Raw genomic sequence first — 25,310 nt, forward strand, 5'->3', positions numbered from 1 at the left:
GCACCCCCTGCATTGGAAAGCAAAGACTTAACCATTGGACCACCAGGGAAGTCCCTCCCTGATTTTTAATAGAAGCAAAATACAGTGCTCCTGGACATCTTAATTTTGGTCAGTCTAATTAAACTCTACCTGACATGACCTCGAGGAAGGAGAAATAAAACTGCCACAGTTCATAAATTCAGGGGGGAAAATCCTGAGGAAAAAGTAGTTTCAAAGTTGAATAATTGAATAGCAACAATGCTCAGAATTTATTCTTTCTACAGTATCAGTAACATTTGAACTTAACCTGAAGGACCTTTTAGCCAGTGACATTAATTTGAGTTAGATATGCTGGTATTTCTGTTAATTATAAGGTGATACAGATAGACTCATTCTTCAAGCAGATCTGATTGGGATTTAAATTATTCTTATCATGAACTTTCCAAATTTAAGGTTTCCTGTACTTTCTCAGGAATGCATACATAAAAAGTTAGACACATGCCATTAGCTTTCAGTTTTGTGTCATCTAAATTCTCTTTAAGCAGGTTTGGGGACTTAATTTTTACCACAGTGTGAAAAATTAGATTGCATGTTATCGAGCATAAATTTTATCCAAATGTTAAACTGAAGAGCTTTAGGTTGGAGAGCAAAGATGTGAGAGAAATGAAAGAATTATTTCCTTTGTCCACTGAGTAACCTCAACTGGGCATGTGCTTTGTAGATTTGCTCCTTCTAATGGCTTATTTTCTTTTTTTTTTAATTAATTAATTTTATATTTATTTTTGGCTGCGTTGGGTCTTCGTTGCTGTGTGGGGACTTTCTCTAGTTGCAGTGAGCACTCTTCGTTGTGGAGTGTGGGTTCTCATTGCAGTGGCTCCTCTTGTTGCAGAGCACGGGCTCTAGGCACGAGGGCTTCAATAGTTGTGGCACACGGGCTCAGTAGTTGTGGCTTGCAGGCTCTAGAGTGCAGGCTCAGTAGTTGTGGCGCATGGGCTTAGTTGCTCCACGGCATGTGGGATCTTTCCGGACCAGGGCTCAAATCTGTGTCCCCTGCATTGTCAAGCGGATTCTTAACCACTGTGCCACCAGGGAAGTCCTAATTGCTTATTTTCTAAAAGGAGAAAAGGCAAATTTCACACATACTCCCCCACCGCCCCACAAAGGAACTTTCCCTTAGCTTTTTTTTTTTTTTCAACATGGCTCATTTTAATTCTGCATCTTTCATCTTGAAATTAGGAAATAAAAATTGTGTGTCGGGCTTCCCTGGTGGCGCAGTGGTTGAGAGTCCGCCTGCCGATGCAGGGGACACGGGTTCGTGCCCCGGTCAGGAAAGATCCCACATGCCACAGAGTGGCTGGACCCGTGAGCCATGGCTGCTGAGCCTGCGCGTCCAGAGCCTGTGCTCCGCAATGGGAGAGGCCACAACAGTGAGAGGCCCGCGTACTGCAAAAAAAAAAAAAATTGTGTGTGACTAAGTCTTGACATGTTTATATATAATATTATGGTAAATATGGTATGTGACTGGCAGTGCTTCCGGCCACTTATTGGTCTTTAGTACTGGTGAGAGATTTAGAATTTGTGAGACGTAACTGGATTTTCTTAATTCATCACTCAAAGCATTCACTATGTGCCAAAACACAATCTAAGCATTTTACACATAGCTTGTAAATCCTCACAACCCTTGAGGGTGGGTACTGTTAGTGTCCTGGTTTTGTAGGCCATGAAGCTGTGTGTCATATTATCCACAGTCACATAGCTTTTGAGTGCAAAAGCCTGTGTTGAGCCTGGGCAGTCCAACCCCAGACCATCACCTTTCATGGGGGTCATGATTGATTTAATGATGTGAGTGTGTGAAGCTGAAGGTGAGGGCCATGTTGCCCAGTGTGCATAGGGACAGCAGGTTCTAATAACTGCTTCTTTCCATTGATTTTTATCTCCTTACCCTTCTTCGGGTGCTTATTTTTTCATTTTTAATACAAAATCATAAGGGCCTAATGTTATTACCTTAAGATGTGAATCATTTATTACAAATGTCATTAATATGCATCTCCTGTATTTTTTCTTTTTAAGTTTAGTTTACAACTCTAAAATTTGATTCCTAGGGCCAGAAACACTTGGCAGTGGCAGGCTGTATTTACTACTGTTATCTTTTGTTTTCTTTTTTACAGGAAAGAAATGCTGAAAATGCAATCGAAGCCCTTAAGGAGTATGAGCCTGAAATGGGCAAAGTGTATCGACAAGACAGGAAGAGTGTACAGCGGATTAAAGCTAAAGACATAGTTCCTGGTGATATTGTAGAAATTGCTGGTGAGTTCAGTTTGTCATTTTTATTTTAGGTTGTATATCTGAATATAGTCCTTTTCTGAAGGCTCATACTTAAGAGTTTTAAAAGTTAGGCTCGTGTATCAATTACGTTAACAGATTTTTAGTGCTATCCAAACAAATCAGGTTTTCTGTAAAATTTTCAAAGTGTTTTGGCACCTCCCTTCATGTTGATGTGTTTATCTTTTTTTTTTAAACAAGGTGTTTTGAATTATTGTGCTTATTACTTTTAGTACATTGTGGAACACTAGTGCAGGTGAGATAATGAACTTAATCTTGATTTGACAGTTAGTTGTAGTGAGCAGTTTGTAGAATACTAGTTAATGGCTACATAGTTTTTCCTGTTTTGGTTCTTGGCACAAATAGGTCAATCTTGGAACCATCAAACCTAGTTGATGGCTAAGGGTAATCTCATGACTTTAAAAGCTCTACTTAAGAATACTTTGACATAACACTGAGCCGGGGATCTAGGTTTGGGCTTTAAAGAGTTAGTGAATCCACTGCAATGCCAGAGCTCTACACAGATCTCAAAAAGGTCCTCTTTCCTATAGGTCAATGCCATGTTTTCAGGCAACCCAAATGCCCCTGGAGCCAATCAGAACTGTGTAATCTTTTTGCTGGGGAATTATTACATTGGGTTATTCAAATCATTGTGGTTTTTCACACCCTCCTGAGCTCAGAATACTTGTTTTCTTTTTGTGAATTGTCTCATAGGAACACCTTTACACTGACTTGTGGGGAAATTGTGCTTTGTCTTACTCATTGTAATGAGAATTCAGTGCTGAGTCTCCTGGCCTGTGCTCTGCAGTTTTGGTCTTTGAAAGTAAATTACTGGGACTTCCCTGGTGGTCCAGCGGTTAAGACTCTGCCCTCCCAATGCAGGGGGCCCGGGTTTGATCCCTGGTCAGGGAAACTAGATCCCGCATGCTGCCTGGCGCAGCCGAAAAACAGAAGAAAAACAAAAGTAAATTACCTTGTCATAGGTCTTCCAGTAAAAGAATAGTGTTGCCTGTGTACCCACACGTTGATTACTTAGGACAGCAAAATTTGTATAAATGACCTAACAGCCTGCTTAATAGTGTTAACAAAAGTACAACTCAGAATGAAGTGTTTTGGCCAGTGGATTTTTTAAACTTAATTTTGACACAATTTCAGACTTAAAAGTTGCAAGACTAGTAAGAGTTCCCATTTAGCTTTTACCCAGATTCTCCAAATGTTTGTTATCACATGTGCATTATCCTCTTTCAGTCTGTATCTATACATTCACACATTTTTGTCTGAACTGTTTGAGAGTAAGTTGCAGAAATGATGCCTCTTTACTCCTAAATACTTGAGTGATTATTTTATAAAATTTAGAGCATTCTTTTAATATGATTCTAGTTAACTACTGAAAGTAGATAACAGTATTGTATCAGTTTTTTTAATCTGTAGACCTTATTTAGATTTAACCATTTTGTCACCATAGATTTTACAGCAAAAATATGACTTAGGGAATTCTGGTGGTGATGTAGGAAGTAGGTCAGAATGGGAAGGCTGGAGATAGGTAAGGGTTAATGAGAGCAAACAATAACGAAGGCTGTAGCATTAAGAATAATGAGGGGAAGATTTTGAGTTTATAAGTAGGAGTTTTAAAGCAAGGGTGCACATCAGAATTATCTGGGGACCCTCCTTAAAAGTTTTTACCAGGTCTCAACCCAAAGTATTAACTCTGAATCTCCCTTGGGCAAGGAATTACAGCCATGTATAGTTTGAAAAGTGAGCCTCAGGTTTAGGTGCCAAGCAACAGGTTTTGATAACTTAATAGATATTGGGGTGGATGTGAAGTAGGGTGTGGCATCAAAGATACTGGCAGGATATCTAGTTTAGGTGCCCGGGTGGTGATGGTGCTAGTAACTGAGGAAGGAAACATTAGAGGAAGATAGTTTGTCTTTCCACAAATATATATGTGGTCAGTGCACTTGCAGGTCACCTAAATATTGCACAAGATTCTTTTTGACTTTGTATGTTTTCCAGTTCTCCAGCTTAGTCTGGTAATATACTTTCAGCCTGTCAAATTAAGATATTGTAAGAATTTTTTGTGCTACTTAAGCTATTTCAGTATATTCAATGTATCTGAAAACTTAGAGAAATCACCCCCAAAGTGTTTATCCTTGGTTTGCATCAGTAGATGGCAGTGGTTTACAGCGTCAGAGGAAACTGTAACCTTGATCCTCAAAGCATCATCTTCCCTTTTGAAGGAATAAACTAAGACCAGCTTCTCTTCAATGGAGGTGGTTTTGGTTTCTCTTTTCTCTGAATTCTGGTTCTCTCCAGTCTTTCCTGTCTCAGTTAGTCACTCTTACCAACTAGTTAACTGAGAGAAACTTGGGAATCATCTTGATTCTTTCCTCTTTTATTCTGTCTCTAAGACCAGTTGATTCTGTCTCCAAAACACACCCAAATTTGTTTACTACTTTTTCCTCAGTCACCACACCAGTCCCACCATCACCTCACACTGACATTGTCATTGTGTCCTAACGAGCCTCTGCCTTCCTTTACTGTTTTCTTTCCACACAGAAGCCAGTTTCCTAAAGGTCATGTTTATTCACTTGCTAAAACACTTCAGTGGCTTCTCTCTTGCACCAGAAATATAAATTTTTTTCTTTGACCCTAAATGACCTTGCATTGTATAGCTCCTGCTTGCTTCTGTGATTTCATCTTATGCAACTCCCTATGCTCTAGCCATGCAGGACTCTTTTTTTTTTTTTTTTGGCTGAGTTGGGTCTTTGTTGCTGCGCTCGGGCTTTCTCTAGTTGTGGCTAACAGGGGTTACTCTTCATTGCAGTGCGCGGGCTTCTCATTGCAGAGCACAGGCTCTAGGTGCGCAGGCTTCAGTGGTTGTGGTGCGTGGGCTCTAGAGTGCAGGCTCAGTAGTTGTGGTGCACAGGCTTAGTTGCTCTGTGGCTCGTGGGATCTTCTCGGACCAGGGCTCGAACCCGTGTCACCTGCATTGGCAGGCAGATTCCCAACCACTGCACCACCAGGGAAGCCCCACTGCTTTTCTTTTAATATTCAAAAAAAATATTAAAACATGAGTTTAAATTCCTCATCTTAGGTGAATCTACTTATTACCAATGGTAATTGTTCTAAGCAGTACACATTCTCAACCCTATTCCGATTTCACCTGTTTTTGAATCCTTTGTGAGGAGTCTAACAGGTCCTGATAGTTAACACTTTTTTCCTCCAACTCTTCCCCCACTGTATACTAATTGCTAAAAGCATATGCAATGCTTGGACATTGGGCTCTTGTATAGTATTATTTTTTGAATTTTGACCATTCTGAGGGATGCTGAACAGAGGTGGTAACTAGTTTTAGATAGATACGAGCAACTAGTTTTAGATAGATATGAACATTTTATTAAACACTATTGTCATACTACTAGGCAACGAGCAGACGTGTGTCACACTGATCATTGTAATCTTGCTGAGCATGTAACAAGCGCTCAGTGAGTAATAAATGAAACTTGAAATCAGAAGTATGGAGTAGGTTTAGCTAATGTAAACCTGCTTATTGTGCAGCTTCTGTGCAGAATAGATAATTTGAAGTCTCTGTGCTTAAGTTCAGTAATAACAAAGCTTGAAGTGTGTGCCAGATATAGTGATAAACTTGCTAGTGCTTGGTTTTTAACCATCAACCACTCTATGGGGTGCATACTGTTAGTCATATTTTACAATTGAAACTGAGTCTTTGTGGTTTATTGCTTCTATCTTCAACTGTAGTTAATTTGCTAGAGAATATACAGTATCCTTAGTGAATGTGTACATATTTCATATATCAATTTGTTGGAGGCCTAGTTTATAATCTTTTAAAAACAGCTTTATTGAGATATAATTCACATGCCATAATTAATATTCACTCCTTTAAAGTGTGTAATTAAGTGTTTTTTAGTATATTCAGAGTTCTACAGTCATAACCACTGTCTAATTTCAGAACATCTTCCTCCAAAAAGAAAACCCTATATCCATTAGCAATCACTTCCTCTGCCCTTCTTTCCCCAGTCCCTGGCAACCACAATTTTTTTTTAGGGATTTGCTTATTCTGGATATTGTATATAAATGGAATCATACAATAAATGCCCTTTTTAGACTGGCTTCTTTCACTTAGTATATTGTTCTCAGGATTCATTTATGTTGTAGCATGTATCATATAGTTCATTCATGTGTATACTGTATTCTTTATGGCTCAATAATATTCCATTGTTTAGGTATGCCACATTTTGTTTATTCATTCATCAGTTCATGAGTGTTTGAGTGGCTTTCTCCTTTCTGGCTATTACGCTACTGTGAACATTCAAGTACAATTTTTGTGTGAACATATGCTTTCACTCTCTTAGATATATACCTAGACATGGAATTGCTGGAGCTTACGGTGACTCAAAGTTTAACATTTTGAGGAACTTCCCAACTGTTTTCCAAAGTGATTGCATCATTTTACATTCCATCAGCGATGTATATAGGTTCCAGTTTCTCCACATCCTCATCAACACTTGTCTTTTTTTAAATTTTAGCCTTGAAGTGTTATCTCATTGTGATTTTAATTTGTACTTCCCTAATTTCCTAATGATATTGAGCATCTTTTCATGTGCTTATTTTCAATTAGTATGTCATCTTTGAGAACTGTCTAGATCTATTGGGTTTAGTTGGGCTGTCTTTTTAATGTTGAGTTGTAAGAGTTCTTTACATATCCTGGCTTATCAGATAGGGTTTGAAAATTTTTTTTCCCGTTCTGTAGGTGTCTTTTTTACTTGACAGTGTCCTTTGTAGCATAAAAGTTTTTAATTTCATAGAGTCCTATTTGTCTTTTTTTTTCTTTCATTGCTTGTGCTTTTGGTGTCATATCTAAGAAGCTATTCTGTGATCTCATGTCACCAAGATTTTGTATATGGTGTGAGGTAGGTGTCCAACTTGATTTTTTTGCATTTGGATATCCAGTAGTATCAGCACCATTTGTTGAAAAGACTTCTTTATTGAATTGTCCTGACACTCGTCAAAAATCAATTGACTTCATTTTCCACTGCAAATTGACTATTATTCCATTGATCTGTATGTCTTTCCTCATGCCAGTACCACACTGTCTTGATTACTGTAGCTTTGTAGTAAGTTTTGAAATCACTAAATTTGAGTCCCCTGGCTTTGTTGTTTTTCTAGGTTATTTTGGGTGTTCTGAGTCCCTTGCATTTCCATATGCATTTTAAGTTTAGCTTGTTAACTTCTGCCCCAAAACCCTGCATAGATTTTGATAAGAATAATGTTGACTCTGTAGCTCAGTTTGGGGAATATATACATCACAGTAATATTAAATCTTCTGATCCATGACCATGGGGTGTCTTTATGTTTATTTAGGTCTCGTTTCTTTTAACACTCTGTTTTCAGCATTCAAGTCTTGTACTACTTTTGTTAAGTTTATTCCTAAGTATTTTATCGTTTTTTGTTCGTTTTTTGCGGGGGAGCTATTTGTAATTGGAATAGTTTTCTTAATTTCATTTTCAGATTGTTCTTTGCTAGTGTATAGAAACACAGTTGATTTTTGTGTACTGATATTGTACCTTGCAATCTTGGTAGACTCTTTTATTCTAATAGTTTTTCAGGGGTTCCTTAAGATTTTCTCTATATAAGACCATGTCATCTGAAAACAAATATTTTTGTCTTTTCAGCCTGGGTGCCTTTTCTTTTTCTTGTCTAATTACCCTGGCTAGACTCTCCAGTAGAATGTTGAAAAGAAGTGGCAAGAGTAGAAATCCTTGTCTTGTTCCTGGTCGTAGGGGAAAAGCATTCAGTCTTTTACCATGAAGTATGATGTTAGCTGTGGGTTTTATAGATGCCCTTTATCATGTCGAGGATGCCTGATCACAATTTTAATTTTTAGGTTGTCAGTATACTCTTGTTTGGTCTGTTCTGGTGACTTTTCATGGTGGTTATGTATTTAGATCCAAATTAGAAATGGTTAGTTTTGCTAGATTACTAGGACCAGTGGGTCACTGAACTGGGAAAGATGTAATCCTAAGGCATTTAAGTGAATTATATGGAACATTTTGGGAAAACATATTGTGACTGCTTGACCTGGGCCAGATAAATAGGTATTTATTTTATTCAGACTTTTAATTCTATACACGTTGAGGCTTTTTAACTTCTACTTTTATTAGGATTAGTAATGTAGTTGACCCTGCAATTTGGCATTTAGCCCAATAATTCAGTTCTGTAAAACTGTAGAAATGAACTTCAATTCTAAATGTAGATCTAAATTATTTCTTGTCAAAGTCTTGCATGGCCTGAAGGGATAAATGGCATGAATTGTGCTTTTAGACATGGTAACTTTTATACTATTACTTAAATTATGAAATTGAGTGTGAGGGTTCTTTCTGGTGAATTGAAAAACTGGAGAATACTGTGAACTGTTTTGAAGATGAAAGTGAGCATGGAGTTGCTTTTTTGATACTTGCCGAAAGAAAGAGACCTTTTTGTAGTCATTGTTTGGATGTAAGAATCATCTCCTAACTTCAGATGATAAACTTCTTTTTGCTAGCTTCTGGAAGACATCTGATAGGATGGTTCTGCTGAACTTTCTGAAGACTGGGTGGCTTTTTGAGGGGGAGATGGAGGGGGTTTAAGGGAATTATATTTTAGATGTTGCTATAACAACTAATAACCTTTCCAGGAAGACATTGTGTAAGCGTGCATAGCAAAACCATACGTATACTTATAACTATCTAGAATACAGGAACCAAATAAAATTGATTTGGCAAGTATAAATATGGAGACAGTTACCCATGTGTTCATCTTCTGAAGCCACAATAATTTTGTTTTATCTTAATGCCAGGAAAATATTTCTCTGACGGATGGAAACCAAAAGTAATAAAATCAGGGGCTTCCCTGGTGGTGCAGTGGTTGCGAGTCTGCCTGCCGATGCAGGGGACATGGGTTCGTGCCCCGGTCCGGGAAGATCCCACATGCCGCGGAGCGGCTGGGCCCGTGAGCCATGGCCGCTGAGCCTGTGCGTCTGGAGCCTGTGCTCCGCAACGGGAGAGGCCACAACAGTGAGAGAGGCCCGTGTACCGCAAAAAAAAAAAAAAAAGTAATAAAATCAGGTATAATTTTATGAGAAATGAACATCAGTGTTTAAGCGTTCTGTATTATCTGCCAATATTATCAAGGTGAATCGAGCTATGATAGTCATGAAACTCTTTAACTTTAGAATTTGGGGAGGTTTCAGTATTTGCATGGGAGGGGTATTACTGACTTCTCAGCTTTTTTTTTTTTTTAATTTATTTTTGGGTGTGTTGGGTCTTCGTTGCTGTGCGCGGGCTTTCTCTAGTTGCAGTGAGCAGGGGTTACTATTCGTTGCAGTGCGTGGGCTTCTCATTGCGGTGGCTTCTCTTGTTGCAGAGCATGGGCTCTAGGAGCACAGGCTTCAGTAATTGTGGCTTGTGGGCTCTAGAGTGCAGGCTCAGTAGCTGTGGCGCATGGGCTTAGTTGCTTCGCGGCATGTGGGATCTTACCGGACAAGGGCTCGAACCCATGTCTCCTGCATTGACAGGCGGATGCTTAACCGCTGTGCCACCAGGGAAGTCCCTTCAGAGTTGTTTAAAACAAACTTCTTGTATCTTGGTAATCCAGAGTTGATAAATAGCACAAGGACATAAATATCCTCAGATGACTTCTGTCCTGTAGTATACTCTGGAATAAATCATATTTTAAGATTATGTAGGTGATAGAAATGAGTCTCAACATAAAACTGCATTTGCTTTATTTAGGTTCTGGAGAAGTTGATTTTATATTTCCTAAAATGAAGAATAAATATTCAGCAGTAGTGTCAGCAATTTCAGGATTTTTTAAATGAAAAGAATAATTCTTAAACTTGGTAATTATTTAAGGGAAGAAAAGTTTCACTTTTGATAGCTTGCAGTAATGAAATTTAGTAACATGTATGAAGTGGCATTTCCAAGCATTTGAGGTAAAGAAAAGATAAAGTTGTAAAATAGAAAGATGACTGATTCATGTAAGAACCTGTGTTATTATCCTAATTCCATATGACACAGGACAAAGTAAATTAACCTAATCTCTACAAAACTGGGTAATTGGAGTAGCCTCTTAAGGAGCTTTCTGGCTCAAAAGATGTATGATTCAGATAATGTAGCCTTGTTCGTTTAGCTGGGGCCATGAGCCTTTTTTTCTTTTGCTTTTAGAAAGAAGGATAGGAGAAGCCTGACTGAACAGTCAGCAAACACTTAATCCATACCTGTTGAGCTCCCTAACACAAATATCAGAAAAGTTAATTCTGTGCTGTAGAGCAGAGGGTTTGGCAAACTTTTTTTAACGGAGCTACCTAGTAAATATTTTGGCTTTTGTGATCCCAAACAGTCTCTGTAGGGGGGGGGGGAATTTTTTTTTAAATAAGACTTTAAAAATGAAAATCATCCTTGGCTCAAGGGCTGTTTTTATATTTATTTATTTTATTTTTTTGTCATTTACTTAGGTTGTGCCAGGTCTTAGTTGCAGCAGGTGGGTTCCTTGGTTGTGGTATGCAAACTCTTAGTTGCGGCATGCATGTGGGATCTAGTTCCCTGAGTAGGGATCAGACCCAGGCCCCCTGCATTGGGAGTGCGGAGTCTTACCACTCTCCCACCAGGGAAGTCCTTCAAGGGCTGTTTTTAGTGTGTTTTTTTTTTTTTTTTTTTTTTTTTTTTGGCCTGCGTTGGGTCTTTGTTGCTGGGCGTGAGCTTTTCTCTAGTTGTGGTGAGCGGGGTCTACCCTTTGTTGCGGTGCGTGGGCTTCTCATTGTGGTGATTTCTCTTGTTGCAGAGCACGGGCTCTAGGGCTCATGGGCTTCAGTAGTTTTGGTGCACAGGCTCAGTAGTTGTGGCGCACGGGCTTAGTTGCTCTGCGGTATGTGGGATCTTCCTGGACCAGGGCTTGAACCTGTGTTGCCTGCATTGGCAGGCAGATTCTTAACCACTGTGCCACCAGGGAAGTCTACAGCAGTAGTTCTTAATCATTTCTAGATCACACGTCCTCTAAAAATTAATGAAATCTATGGACTCTTTCCCCAAATACATGTATTCAAAATCTTGTATGCAATTTCAGGGGATTCTTTTGCCCTTCTCCCTAGAAATCCACCCCAAGATTCTAGCTGTTTGGTTTTAAAAAATGAAGTTACAAGCATACCCAGTTTTACTGTGCTTCTCTTTATTGTGCTTTGCAGATACTGCATTTTTTGCAAATATTTCAACTTTTTATTATTATATTTTTATGATCTGTGATCTTTGATGTTACTATTGCAAAAAGATTGACTTACTGAGGGCTCAGGTGATTAGCTTTTTTTAAGTGATTAAGTCTTTTTAAATTAACATATGTACATTTTTTTTTAGACAATGCTATTGCACACTTAATAGAGTACAGTATAGTGTAAAATCTTCCATGTGGCTCTCTTTATTGTAGTAGTTGCTTTTGTGGTTGTCTGGAATTGAACCCGCAGTGTCTGCAAGGTATGGCTATATACTATATAATCCAGCAATTCCACTTCTGGAGTATATATTCAAAAGACATGAAATCGCTCTCCTTAAGAGGTCTGCACCCTTATGTTCATTGTAGCATTTGTGTATAATAGGAAAAACATGGTAAAAACCTAAGTATCCATCAACGGATAAATGGATAAAGAAAATGGTGTGTGTACACACACACTCTCTAGAATATTATTCAGCCATAAAAATGAAGGAAATCCTGCTGTTTGCAACAACATGGATGGATCTTAAGTGAAATAAGTCAGAGAAAGGCAAGTACTGTGTAATCTCACTTACATGTAAATCTTTTAAAAAGCAAACTCATAGAAACGTATATCAGATTGGTGGTTGCCAGGGGCGGGGAGTGGGGGAATTGGGTGAAGGTGGTCAGAAGGTACAAATTCCAGTTTTAAGACAAATGTGTTCTGGGATGTAATGTACAGCATGATGACTATAGGTAACAGAACTGTAGTGCATATATGAAAGTTGCTAAGAATAGATCTTAAGTTCTCATCATAAGGAAAAAATTGTAACTGTGAGGTGATGGATATTAACTGATTGTAGTAATTTCACATTGTATGTATATATCAGATGTTTTACACCCTAAACTTACAGTGTTACAGCTGGTTTATATCTCAGTAAAATGGGAGAAGTCGATTACAGTTAAACAGTCTAGTTAGTAAAATATTGTCTGATGAAGCAATTTACATAGTGTTGGAATATTGTTAGAATAAACAGTTTTCACCTGTTCCTAGAATGATTAAACACAGCTCAGAGAAATAGAAGCAAAGATACATGACCAAATAAGGTTTGTTGTCTTTTGCCTTTTCCCCCATATGCAGTTGTTTCACAACAAGAAGGATGGGAGAACAAGGCTAGTTAGAGATGTAGATCTAAGCCATCTGTAACCAAATAACAGTAGAAATCATTATTTTAGTTGTTCCCGTAAGTTATATCTCTTTGTGTAGAGATATAAGTTCTTAGTCTTAAGAACTTGTATATAAACAGAACAGCAAATAGTCTAAAACAGAAATCAGCGTGGGAAAAACGAAAGAAATCAGCATGGATGTATTAGAAGCAGAGGGTTTTGAGACCTAGAGCCCTTTATTCATCACTGTGAGAGTAGCTAAGACGTTAAGAACAATTGAGAAATGAAGAACTTGGAAAGATCTCCCCAATCATCAGATCATGATGGACCAGTTGATCTTGAAGGCTGACCTGAATTTCATGGAGCTGGCATTTCCTCATTTCCTATAATCATCTCCTCCCCTTCTCCCCTCTCCCTGTGACTCAGTGATAGTCACAGTACCAATAAGTGCCAACCTTCCCAATCCTTATCAGTGTGATTAAGATTTGGGGAAAATTAGAAGAAAGACATGGTATAGGGAGCACATTTCCTAAGTGTGACACAAAACCACCAAGATCACCAGATTTGACTATGTAAAAATATAAAACAACTTTTGTTTTGAAGATGATAAAAGAATTTAAAAAAATAAAGTGTTTGGTGTTAACAGTGGTCAGAAAAATACAGGATTGAGAGTATGGGGAAATGGCAAGAAAATAAATTTTGGTGGAAGTATACATCTGTAGGAAAATTCTGTTTCTGTGAATCTTTTCTCCAGAAGTAATCTAAGTGCACAAAGATGTTCTCTATATAACATTGTAATAGGAAAATTGGAAACACCTAGATGGCTATGAAAATGGTGACTGATTAATTTAGTCCATCCACAGAATGGCTATGAAATACCTGTGACCTTGAGCAAGTTAGCCTTTTGTGACTCATTTTCCTCATCTGTAAACCGGGAATGAAGATAATCAGACCTTCCCTAGAATTGTGAAGATTAAGAGTTAGTAACTCATAAAGCTCTTGTAGTAGTGCTTGGTATAGAATAAGCATTCTCCGAAGTTTAGCTTTAGAGATTATTGCTTTAGCTTTAGGTATTATTATTATGTAGCCATTAAAAAAGAATGAGACAGATAAGTATATACTAATGTAAAAGGAGATTTGTGATTTTTATTTTAATGAAGTTTTAATAAGTGTTAGCCATAGAGAAAGGTATCTGATAAATACTGTTAACAGCGAGATATTTGGATGAAGGGAGCGAGGGATGGGTTATCACCTCGTAAAAAGCATACTTTACTTTTGTAATAAAGAGGAATTTATGTTGGTATCCCAGATATTGTATACTCTAAATTTGCCTAATGATGGGCTGCCTCCACAGCATCTAATGAGCCGGCTATCTTCCATTCTAGTAGCTGGAAACTTGCCTGTCTAGGAACCGCCATGCCATTTTTATTGGTAGTTATATATTACACCAGTTTTATTATAAAATGTTCCTTTATAAGGAGCTAAAATATACTTGTCTGTTTTATACGTTAGTTTTTTGCTTTGGAGCACATAGAAGTCTGATTCCTCTTCCTATGGTGGCCTGTTACGTAGTTGAAGGTAAATTCGTCTCCCTTTTAGAGCTGGGGGGAGACCTCAACTAAAACTCTGAGAGCGTGCAACTTGTCCAAAAGCGTGTGGCAGTTTATGGTAGAACTGGGAGTCTCGAGTGTTAATGGTGTGGTGTATCCTAAAATTTTTATTTTCAGGTTAGTCTTGGCTCTTTCTGTTGTTCCTGTAATTATTTTTAAACGCTTTACCATCTTGATGGCTTTTTTTGGTGCCCAGACTTGAATGCAGTTAATGTAAGTGGAGTCTGGTTGATACTCTAGACCTTATCCTCCACTCTTACACATAAGGACATTTCTTTAGCAATCTTAATTGCCCTACCAGCTAAAACCCATGAGTCTTTTTCATGCTTCTCTTTCCCCACTACATCTAGTCCTCTACTAGCATACATGTATTTTGTTTTTAGTCTAAATTTTAAGCAGCAATCACTGTTAAACCTCATTCAGCTCAACCAAGTCTTAGGTCTGTTTGGATCCTGATTTTTTCGTTGTTCCAAGCTTTGTGACATTCTTCAACTTGATAATTATCATAAGTTTCTGGTGCTTGTTTTTTAAAGAAAATAATGTGTGTGCAGGTACTTCATTCCTTAACAAATATTTTACTTGGTAGCCACTATGTGCCAGCATAATACCAGGACCTGGGAAATCAGTGGTGACTAAGTGACTGCCTTCTTGGAGGTTTTGAGTCTAGTGAGGAAGACACATCAAATATATAATGTGGTGAGTGTTAGGAAAGGACAGCTCTCTGTTAGGTTGGTATCCCTTAATCTTGGAAGTTCAAGGAAAGCCTTGCTTTTTGTGAAGACTCAGAACTTTGAGGAACTGAAGAGCATTGTTTGAAGCTTAGAGGGAAGGGGAGAGTCATAAAAAGTAAGAGCAATTGGGTCGTGGAGGGTGTTAAAAACCATGGTTAAGATACTAAACTTTATTTAGAGTCTAGTAGGAAGAAGCTGTTCAAAGGTTTTAAAGAAAAGAATTATATATCTGCATTTTTAAAAGATGAGTTTCATTTCATCATAGATAATACATCCAAAAAACCAGACTGGGAACAAATATGGTATAAAGTATGGCAGTTTGTAATGTTCCTTCCATGCTCACCCTGAGGCCTAGAAGTAGTTTTAAGTAGGCAAGTAGGGCTTCTCAAGTGAAGAATTTCATTCATTCTTCCTGACTACAAAATTTATGAATCAAATTGCAAAGAGTGAAAGTATTTGAGTCATAGTTAAATGTTTAAGTAATTTAGGTTAATTCATTCTATTGTGGGTCATTTTTCCTCAGCCATCTAAACTCAGAAACAGTAGTGGTATTTAGGAGATAATTTCTGATCTTATGTATAGTTTTCTCTTAAAAAAAGATTTGAATAACTGGTAGAATTTGCCACAATAAACTAGATTTTTTTCCTTATATATAATCAATTCAAAAAAGACTTTTTCTAAGTAGTGCTGATTTTAACCATCAGTCTTTTTGACGTAATGATATAAACAATGTTAAAGTATCCTGGCTTTATAAAACTCCTTCCTAGGTTTTAAGGTAAAGAAAGCTTGTGTTCATTCGATTCTAAAATGTGGCCAAGTAATAATTTCCTTTAAATGGCTTTTACTCGCCTTCTTGGTAACCTAGCATAAAGTATACATTGAAGAATTTGTTCAGAGTGGAAATCTGTGATAGCAGGTTTTAAAGAGCTACAGACTTAAGGAGCCAAGAGCTGAATTTGAAGTGTCAGATGTTAAACAAATAGAAGGTAGTTTATAACAGAGTTTATTATTTTATTACACTGCCTGAACTCAAGAGACAAAGAAAAAAAATTTCAGAGGAAAATATTGCAGAGCATCCCCTTGGCAAGAGTAAGAATTTTCCACTACCACTTGCCCTAAGGGCACTGACATTCCCCATCGGGGAAATATCACTGGATGTGATCATCAGAACAGGCTGCCTACTCCTCATGCACAAAACTGTCTGGAATTCACAGAAGCCTGCAGACAAAGCAAAATTATTTCTTAGTGGAAAAGTATTCATTGAATCTTTGCTTTCATGGATTTTTTACTTCCTTAGACAACCAGCTTCCTAACAGATTTAATCCTAAATTGACTCCTACAAACAAAAAGCACAGAGTCACACAGTAATATAAAGGAAGTCTTTCATTAATTGAGGTTCCTTAGGTAAGACTCCTTTTACTTACTGCCTTTAGTTTTTCCTGTCTAAAATGAGGACTTGAGTTGGGTTGGTCAAGATGATGTGAGGGAGGGTCTGTCTAGCTAGGAGAATACTAGAATTTGGCAGGTTTTTAAAACCAGTTTGGATTTATGCTATTTAGTACCTTTCCACAAAGAGATCGGTTTATAATGGAAACAAATGAAATGTGAAACTTTAAGGTAGTACATTTCCCAAGTGTTGGGGGATTTAGGGTCTTCTTGGCCTAGAGCTGTGGCATACGTGGCACATGAGAAACAGCACATAGTAAAGGCTATCCTAAACAGGCCCTTCACAGGATCTGTGACACCAGGTACTAAGCCTTTTCTTTTTTCTTATATTAATTTTTTAGTGTGCTTGGAGAATTTCTTTAAAATATGAATTCCTGGACCCCAGACTCTTGAAGAGCAGGTCCTGAGATTCTGTAGTTTATAAAAGGCCCCCAGGTCATCTCTTAATTTTAGAATGGCTGTTACAGGATGGAAGAAAAGTGAAGAAGAACTTGAGGTCAGTTTTTTTTTTTTTTTTTTTTTTTTTTTTTTGCGGTACGTGGGCCTCTCACTGTTGTGGCCTCTCCCGTTGCGGAGCACAGGCTCCGGACGCGCAGGCTCAGCGGCCATGGCTCACGGGCCCAGCCGCTCTGCGGCATGTGGGAGCTTCCCGGACGGGGGCACAAACCTGCATCCCCTCCATCGGCAGGCGGACTCTCATCCACTGTGCCACCAGGGAAGCCCTTGAGATCAGTTTTTAAGGACTTCCCAGTCACTTGTTCCACCAGCATTTTAAACTTATTTATTTTTGGCTGCGTTGGGTCTTTGTTGCTGTGCACGGGCTTTCTCTAGTTGTGGTGAGCGGGGGCTACTCTTCGCTGAGGTGCACGGGCTTCTCATTGCGGTGGCTTCTCTTGTTGCGGAGCACGGGCTCTAGCGCACAGGCGTTAGTAGTTGTGGCACGCAGGCTCAGTAGTTGTGGCTCACAGGCTCTAGAGAACAGGCTCAGTAGTTGTGGCACACAGGCTTAGTTGCTCTGCGGCATGTGGTATCTTCCCGGACCAGGGCTAGAACCCATGTCCCCTGCATTGGCAGGCGGATTCTTAACCACTGCGCCACCAGGGAAGTCCCTCCATTAGCATTTTACATTTGACTCATTCTTGAGTATTTAACCAATAATTAAATGTATATGAATACAATTTTTGTGCAACAAAGAGACAGCCTTCATATATTTAAAACATATAGGGGGAAAAATAGCTGGTTTCTTTGTAGTGCCAGTTTAAATATAATTTTAAATGCTGCATATATAGTATCAATTCCACCTTAAACTAGTAGCTTATATGTTGACTGTGCTACCCAGGAAAGAAATTTAATCTTGGTATTTCTTGCCTCAAAAACACATTTTTCATTCATTTTTAATCCTCTGAGCTTCCACTGAAACAGCAAAGTAAATGGCAAGATAAAACTTTTGGGTCCTCAATTTGAATATTAGATTTGTTGGCCTTAATTAAATTGTGGCCAGGTATATGAGAGTATGAGCTAGGGCTAATATATGAAATTGTTTAAAAAGAAGTAAGAGATTCAACTTTCAGTATAAAATGATGCCTTCTGCTTCCCCCCCTCCCTTTTTTTTTTCTTTTTTGGCTGCACCACTTGGCATGCGGGATCTTAGTTCCCCAACCAGGGATCGAACCCTGTGCCCCCTGCAGTGGAAGTGAGGAGTCCTAGCCACTGGGTCGCCAGGAAATTCCCGGCATTGTGCTTTTAGATTGCTGGTTTATGTTCAGTTGTTACAGTGCAGACATGCTTATAGATTGTGGCGACCTCTATACCATGTTAGAAGTTTTCCACTCCTGTAGGATCATGACATAAATTGCTTCAGACCTTAAAGGAACATTTTCAGGTAATTTTTCCATTTAGGGTCATATGCTCATCATTGAACTTGCATTCTTTTCATGTTCAGGGTCATGTGGGGTAAAATTAATTATGACAAACAGAACTAATACAGGAAAATTTTTTTTTTTTTTTTTTGCGGTACGCGGGCCTCTCACTGCTGTGGCCTCTCCTGTTGCAGAGCACAGGCTCCGGACACGCAGGCTCAGTGGCCATGGCTCATGGGCCTAGCCGCTCCACGGCACGTGGGATCTTCCCGGACCGGGGCACGAACCCGTGTCCCCTACATCGGCAGGTGGACTCTCCTGCGCCACCAGGGAAGCCCGGAAAAAGTTTTGTTTTTCTTTTTATTTTATTTTATTTTTTGGCCATGCTGTTCAGCTTGCAGGATCTTAGTTCCCCAACCAGGGATCGAACCCGCGCCCTTGGCAGTGAATGTGTAGTCCTAACAACTGGACTCCCAGGGAATTCCCTAAATTGATTTTAAAGTTTTATCTTCATGGGGTATTTTAGGTGTTGAAGGTCACTAAAGTTTAGGGTATGGTTACTTTATTGTAGTATGAGCAGAATTATATTAAAATGAAAGGTTCTAATTTCTTCAGTCTGAATATTGCTGTTTGTTGCATAAGCATTTCCAGCAGGAATTTCACCTTAACTTAATGTGTCCCTGCAGTCAAATGCAGGGATGATCTTTGCCTCTTGAGATTATATATTGGCAATCTCTTTCTGTGCCACCTTGTGACCACATTTCCTACTTAGGTTATAGGGTTGTTTCATGAACTAGAGCTCAGAAAGCACACCATACTCTCCCTGAATTTAAAAGCTCTGAGATACAGAAAAATTAGAACTAAACTAAAGGTTTAACAAATGAAATAAATCTACTTCTTGGACAGAATGGCTGTTTTGCCAGTTTATGTATAACCAGTGACAGTTACAGTTCAGTATAGTAGGGTAAGTCTTGAAAATTAAGATTTAACTTAGAAATACCATATGCAGTTGTGGGGGGGGACTGTGCTTATTGTTTTGACTTTTAGCTGTCCTTCCATAAGACTTCTAAAACCACTGTAGTACCTTTCAGAAAGCCAGGGAAAGCTGTTGTATACTTATTTTTTACTCTCCAGTTGCTTTGGTACTGATGCGAACTCATCCAGTAATATTTGAACACCTACAGTACACTGGGCATTGTTCTCAAGGTGCAGGTGAAATATTGGCTTTATCTGTTCCTGGGTCTGTGTTGTGGCATTTACTTCAAATACGTCAAGGAAAGGGGCTAAGACATGGTCTGTTTAAGAGCTGTTAAAGGGACTGTTTGGCCCAGAAAAGAAAACTCAGTTGACAAAGATCTTCTAGAGGTTTTGCAAGAGGTTTATTCATTTATCTGATAATTCAGACTTCAAAAGGTACCAAAGGGTACAAGGTGAAAAGTCTCCTGCCACTCATGCCCTGCTCCCTAGTGGTACAAGTCTGTTACACCTTCCCAGAGGTATGTTCTCATACCAGTGGAGCTCCATATACATGATGCTTCACACTTGTGTTTTCCCCACTTAATGTACAGTATGTCTTAGAGGAAGTTTTTACTTTAGTATGAATACAGTTGTCTCTTTTTTCTACTGCTGATTAAAAAAAAACTAACCACATACAGCAAGCATATCTGTAGAATAAATTCTTTGTAGTGGAATTTATGGGATAAAAAGATTGTGCTTTGCATTTTTTTTTTTTTTTTTGGCCGCGCCGTGCGGCTTGCGGGGATCCCAGGTCCCCGACCAGGAATCGAACCCACGCCCTCAGCAGTGAAAGCAAAGCGTGGAGTCCCAACCACTGGACCACCAGGGAACTCCTGTGCTTTGCAATTTTGATATGTATTGCCAGTTTGCCCTCCAGAGATTTTGTAAGTTTTTTTCTTCGTACTCAGCAGTGTATATAGGGTCGTCACAAAGTCTGGACGCGTAGTTGAATTAAGAATACTAAATGGGTTACTAACATTACATGGTATGTTTAGTGACATATTCAGTTTATCCTTGTTAGTGCACTAACACCGAGTTTTCATTAATATCTGCTCATGCACTTGCCTCTAAATGATTTGTGCCTCTGGTTTTCTTTTGGTTTGTTTTTTGCTTATTAAAACTAAACTTGCCACATCTTACAGTCACCCTGTATAAGAAGCCGTTTCTATACATCCTTTCAAACTTGGTGCATTTTTCTCAACTCCTTTGTCAATTTGATAGTTTAAAAGTGGTCTCTCTGTGTAGTTTTATCTTGCCTTTCTTTTATGAGTGATATTAATTGAGCATCTTTTTATAGAGGCATGTTTCCTGTTCATGGTAATTTGGCTTTCTTAGTGGAATAAATCATGGCTTGTACAATTCAGTCCCCTTCACTATGCTGTGTGTGTGTGTAGGTGTGCAAATAATGTGTACTTAGAGCTGTTTGCCCGAGTATCATTATTCTCTTCTTGTGTACTTCAAATCTTGTATCTATCCAGGAAGAGTTTTTATGACCCTGAGAATAAGTTGATTATATTGCTTATTGTAGCAGATTTTTTTTTTTTCCCCTCCCTGCCATGCCACGTGGCCTGCAGGATCTTAGTTCCCCAGGATCAAACCCGTGCCCCCTGCAGTGGGAGCTCGGAGTCCTAACCACTGGACTGCCAGGGAATTCCCTATAGCAGATTTTTATATATTTGTGCTGTATACAGGCTATTTATTTCCTTTAAAAATTGTGTTTGATTTGGAGACAGATTTTTCTTTATGTAACATGATTGCAAAAGTTGCTTATTTTAGCTTTTTTTCTTCCCCAATTAGTTGGTGACAAAGTTCCTGCTGATATAAGATTAACTTCCATCAGATCTACTACTCTAAGAGTTGACCAGTCAATTCTCACAGGTAAATATTATGTATTGGAACGTTGTTGAATTTCTGAAGGCTCCCTCAGATTCCATGCTAATAATTGAGTTGACTTCTTGCCCCACTGTCTCTCTCTTTTTTTTTTTTTTTTTTGCGCTGTGCGGACCTCTTACTGCTGTGGCCTCTCCCATTGCGGAGCACAGGCTCGGGATGCGCAGGCTCAGCGGCCATGGCTCACGGGCCTAGCTGCTCCGCGGCATGTGGGATCTTCCCAGACCGGGGCACGAACCCGTGTCCCCTGCATCGGCAGGCAGACTCTCAACCACTGTGCCACCAGGGAAGCCCCCCCACTGTCTCTTAATCCTCTCCAGGATATTTATTTCTTAATGCTTTATCAGTTAGGCTTTTTGCCAATACATGAGGTAAAGCTATGATTTAAAAACAATTGGCTTTCATCTCATAAGGCCTATTTATCTTTAAATTTTATTAAAAATTAGTTTTGATTTAAACTTAACTTTTAAAAATTTTTTAAAGGGTTACAAATTCCTTCAGTAGCAGAGGTAATATTCTTAAGGTTGAAGTAGTGTTGTTGTCTCTCTGTTTTGTGGAAAGTGCATTAATTACTTAGTGTTCTTTTTCCAAGCAGGATACAGACTCCAGGAATGCTAATCTCACATCTGACATACTTTGCAGTAATCAGATGTACAATTAACAAAAGTTAGCACCCTCTAAAATGGTGAATGTTTACTACCTAAAGTTTGCACACTTAGATTTGGGATTGTTTGGAACATTTTCCCGTTTTTGTTTGATACAGGCACAGTCTAGGGTGGAGGGTTCATATTAACTGGATGGAAGTAAGGTGGTCAGAAGATTAAACACAATGCTAACCTGAATTAAATAGAGAGTAAATATAAAATTCAAAGATTTATCTGATTATTAGTTTTGAAAAGCAACTCATGTCATAGAAGTAGGGATGTGAGTAACCTGGGCTCTGTTTTTTATTGTTTCTTTATGAATAGCTTATCTACTAAAACTCCCATTAGCAGCAACAACCTGGAAGCTGATTAAGCCATAAAATGGTAGGGAATTGATGGGGTTGAATGTATGAAATTCTCATATTGTGCCTACAAAAATAATTTCCATTTTAAAACTTTCCATAGAGTTTCTTGAATGTTGTTTTTTTGTTTAAAAGTCATACTCTAGTTTTAGGCTAGATTGAAGAACCAGATTCTTTTGTTAAATTTTGAGAGTGAAATTTCCTACCTGGAATTTGACCTAACAACTAGGGCCATATTTCACCCTCATTATATACAGTTAACCCTTGAATAACATGGGTTTGAATTGTGTGGGTTCACTTATCTGCGGATTTTTTTCAATAGTAAATACTACAGTACTTACTATACTAGTTGGTTGAATCCTCAGATGCAGAACCGCAAATATAGAGGAATTGCATATACGGAGGGCCAACCATGAGTTCTGTGCAGATTTATGACTGTGCAGAGGGTTGGTGCCCCTAACTCCTGCGGTTTTCAAGGATCAACTGCATTTCATAAGTGATGTTAAGTTGAAACCAGATTCAGACATTGTGAAAGTTCTAAGAAGTAGTCTCTTACTTCTTATAGACTTCTACTTACTTCTTAGTAGACTTACTTCTTAGTCTCTTGCTGTTTTTCATTTTGGTTTATTGAAATAGAATGGTCTGATTACTGCATGCAGATATTTCTAGAACAATGTTTTCATTTCTCATCTTTGGCATTATTGAACAAAAACAAAAACAGGCTTTCCAGTGGATGATCCTCAGTATTCATATACTGTACCTACAGTTTGTTTATTTTGTTAAAAGTAAATATACTTTCACCTTAAGTATCAGAGTGTATGTGTATATAAATATACAACAAATCTACATTCATAATATTAGAGTATAAAATGATACCTGAAAATGAACTAAATTTGTATAGTTATTCAAGAAAATAAAGGTAATTGACTGGGATTTTACTTCAAAATTAAATTCCTTTATTTTGATTTTTTTTCTTTGAAATTAGTTTCTATTACTGAATTTTACTAGTTTATGTTCTTTTGAATGAATTGGGCCTTTTTTTCTTTTTCCTGAGAGTGGTAGTGGCATGAGCGGATGAGGGTACCAAGGTTCTAGGTGCACACTGCACAGATCTAAACAAACCTTCTGTATCACAACCTGCTTAGGTGAATCTGTCTCTGTCATCAAGCACACTGATCCCGTCCCTGACCCACGGGCCGTCAATCAAGATAAGAAGAACATGCTCTTTTCTGTGAGTACTTTGTTTGGAAAAGACTTAGCCTATAAAGGGATGTTTTCAAAATGATGTGGATGATAACTGTGTTTAGTTCACAACCTGTGTTTAGAGAGAAAGCAAATGCGGCAAACCATTAATAATTGGTGAGTCTGGATGAAAATGGAATGGATGTTCATTGTACTACTTCAATTTTTCTGTTAAATTTTTTTGAAATAGAAAGTTGGGAAATTTATAGTTTTCGTTTGTTTAGAACTTAAAGTGGTATTTCAAGTAGTGGGCTTTTGTGGGTTAGCATGGGAATCTAACCACCCCATAGTAAGTAAAAAAAGTAGAGCTACAATGAAAATAATGAAGCCCTGTTCTTCCAACATTTAGGAATTAAAATGGGTTGGGGGGAACCTTACACTTGATTGTATTGATCTTTGAATACTAGTGCTTAAGTGGAGGTCCTCAAGGACAGCCCATGGTCCTGGTTGCCCTTCTTATTATGGGTGATAAAAGTAGGAGGGGTTGAGTTGTTGGAGCCAGAGGTGGAGAATGCTTAGGGTTGAGAGCTGTATGAAGTATGAAAAGTCAGGAACACAGAGGGGTTAAGCGCTGTCCCAGGCCAAAGCTAGTCTGCAAGCCAGGCTCAGTATTGTGAATAGAGATTCAGGGTGGCCGGTGTAGAGGGCTCTGGGGCAAGTAGGTACCATTCTGATTTCATGGAGAATCAAATCAGAGAGAGATGGACCACACTGCCTGCATGAGGTATTGCTCATCATCAAAGTTAGATGGCTGGTTGCCACTGGAAGGCCCAGTAGAATGTGGTGAGAGAATCTTGGTGCCCTCTTGAAAATCCACACAAGTCTGAGTTTACTAGTCAGTATTTAAATTGGGTGTGGTGTTAGTCTTGTAACCATTTCTCTACTTCTGTCCTAGGGTACAAACATTGCTGCCGGCAAAGCCATGGGAGTGGTGGTGGCAACTGGAGTGAACACTGAAATTGGCAAGATCCGGGATGAAATGGTGGCCACGGAACAGGAGAGAACACCCCTCCAGCAGAAACTAGATGAGTTTGGGGAACAGCTGTCCAAAGTCATCTCCCTTATATGCATTGCGGTCTGGATCATAAACATTGGACACTTCAATGACCCAGTTCATGGAGGCTCCTGGATCAGAGGTGCTATTTACTACTTTAAAATTGCTGTGGCCCTGGCTGTAGCAGCCATTCCTGAAGGTCTGCCTGCTGTCATCACCACCTGTCTGGCTCTTGGAACTCGCAGAATGGCAAAGAAAAATGCCATTGTTCGAAGTCTCCCTTCCGTGGAAACCCTTGGTTGTACTTCTGTTATCTGCTCAGACAAGACTGGTACACTGACAACGAACCAGATGTCAGTCTGCAGGGTAAGTGGGAGTAGTTTCACAATCTTTGCAGGTTATGGTTGTTGATTCATCCTAAGAATATGCCTTCGTGCCATCAAAACCTTTGATTTATTATTTTTTTAATTACTATGTTTTTTTATCAGTGTATAGTTGTTTCACGATATTGTTAGTTTCTGCTGTACCAGCGAAGTGAAGTAGAGCTCCCTGTGTGATTTATTTTTTTATTTTATTTTTATTGAAGTACTGTTGGTTTACAGTGTTGTGTTAGTTTTGGGTATACAGCAAAGTGATTCATTCATATATATATATATATATATATATATATATATATATATATATAAAATTTTTAGATTCTTTCCCCTTAGAGGTTATTAGAAAATACTGAGTATAGTTCCCTGTGCTATACAGTAAGTCCTTGTTGGTTATCTGTTTTATATATAGTAGCAGGTATATGTTAATCCCAAA

General features: G+C 38.6%; 1 protein-coding gene across 3 annotated transcripts in view; it reads left to right on the top strand.

The window, feature by feature from the left end:
• The window catches only part of ATP2A2 (ATPase sarcoplasmic/endoplasmic reticulum Ca2+ transporting 2), a 61,193-nt gene that overhangs the window by 11,517 nt on the left and 24,366 nt on the right, over positions 1 to 25,310 (top strand). For 2 of the 3 annotated variants that reach the window (XM_019950165.3, XM_073790070.1), the window contains exons 5-8: positions 2,148 to 2,286; positions 21,166 to 21,246; positions 23,410 to 23,495; positions 24,402 to 24,866. In XM_019950165.3, the coding sequence (XP_019805724.1) occupies positions 2,148 to 2,286; positions 21,166 to 21,246; positions 23,410 to 23,495; positions 24,402 to 24,866 (771 nt within the window). Of the gene's footprint in view, positions 1 to 2,147; positions 2,287 to 9,256; positions 9,426 to 21,165; positions 21,247 to 23,409; positions 23,496 to 24,401; positions 24,867 to 25,310 lie in introns of those variants that run through there. The other variant, XM_073790071.1, reaches the window with a different exon arrangement.

Source organism: Tursiops truncatus, chromosome 13 (assembly GCF_011762595.2).
Source record: "Tursiops truncatus isolate mTurTru1 chromosome 13, mTurTru1.mat.Y, whole genome shotgun sequence".
Taxonomy (NCBI): domain Eukaryota; kingdom Metazoa; phylum Chordata; class Mammalia; order Artiodactyla; family Delphinidae; genus Tursiops; species Tursiops truncatus.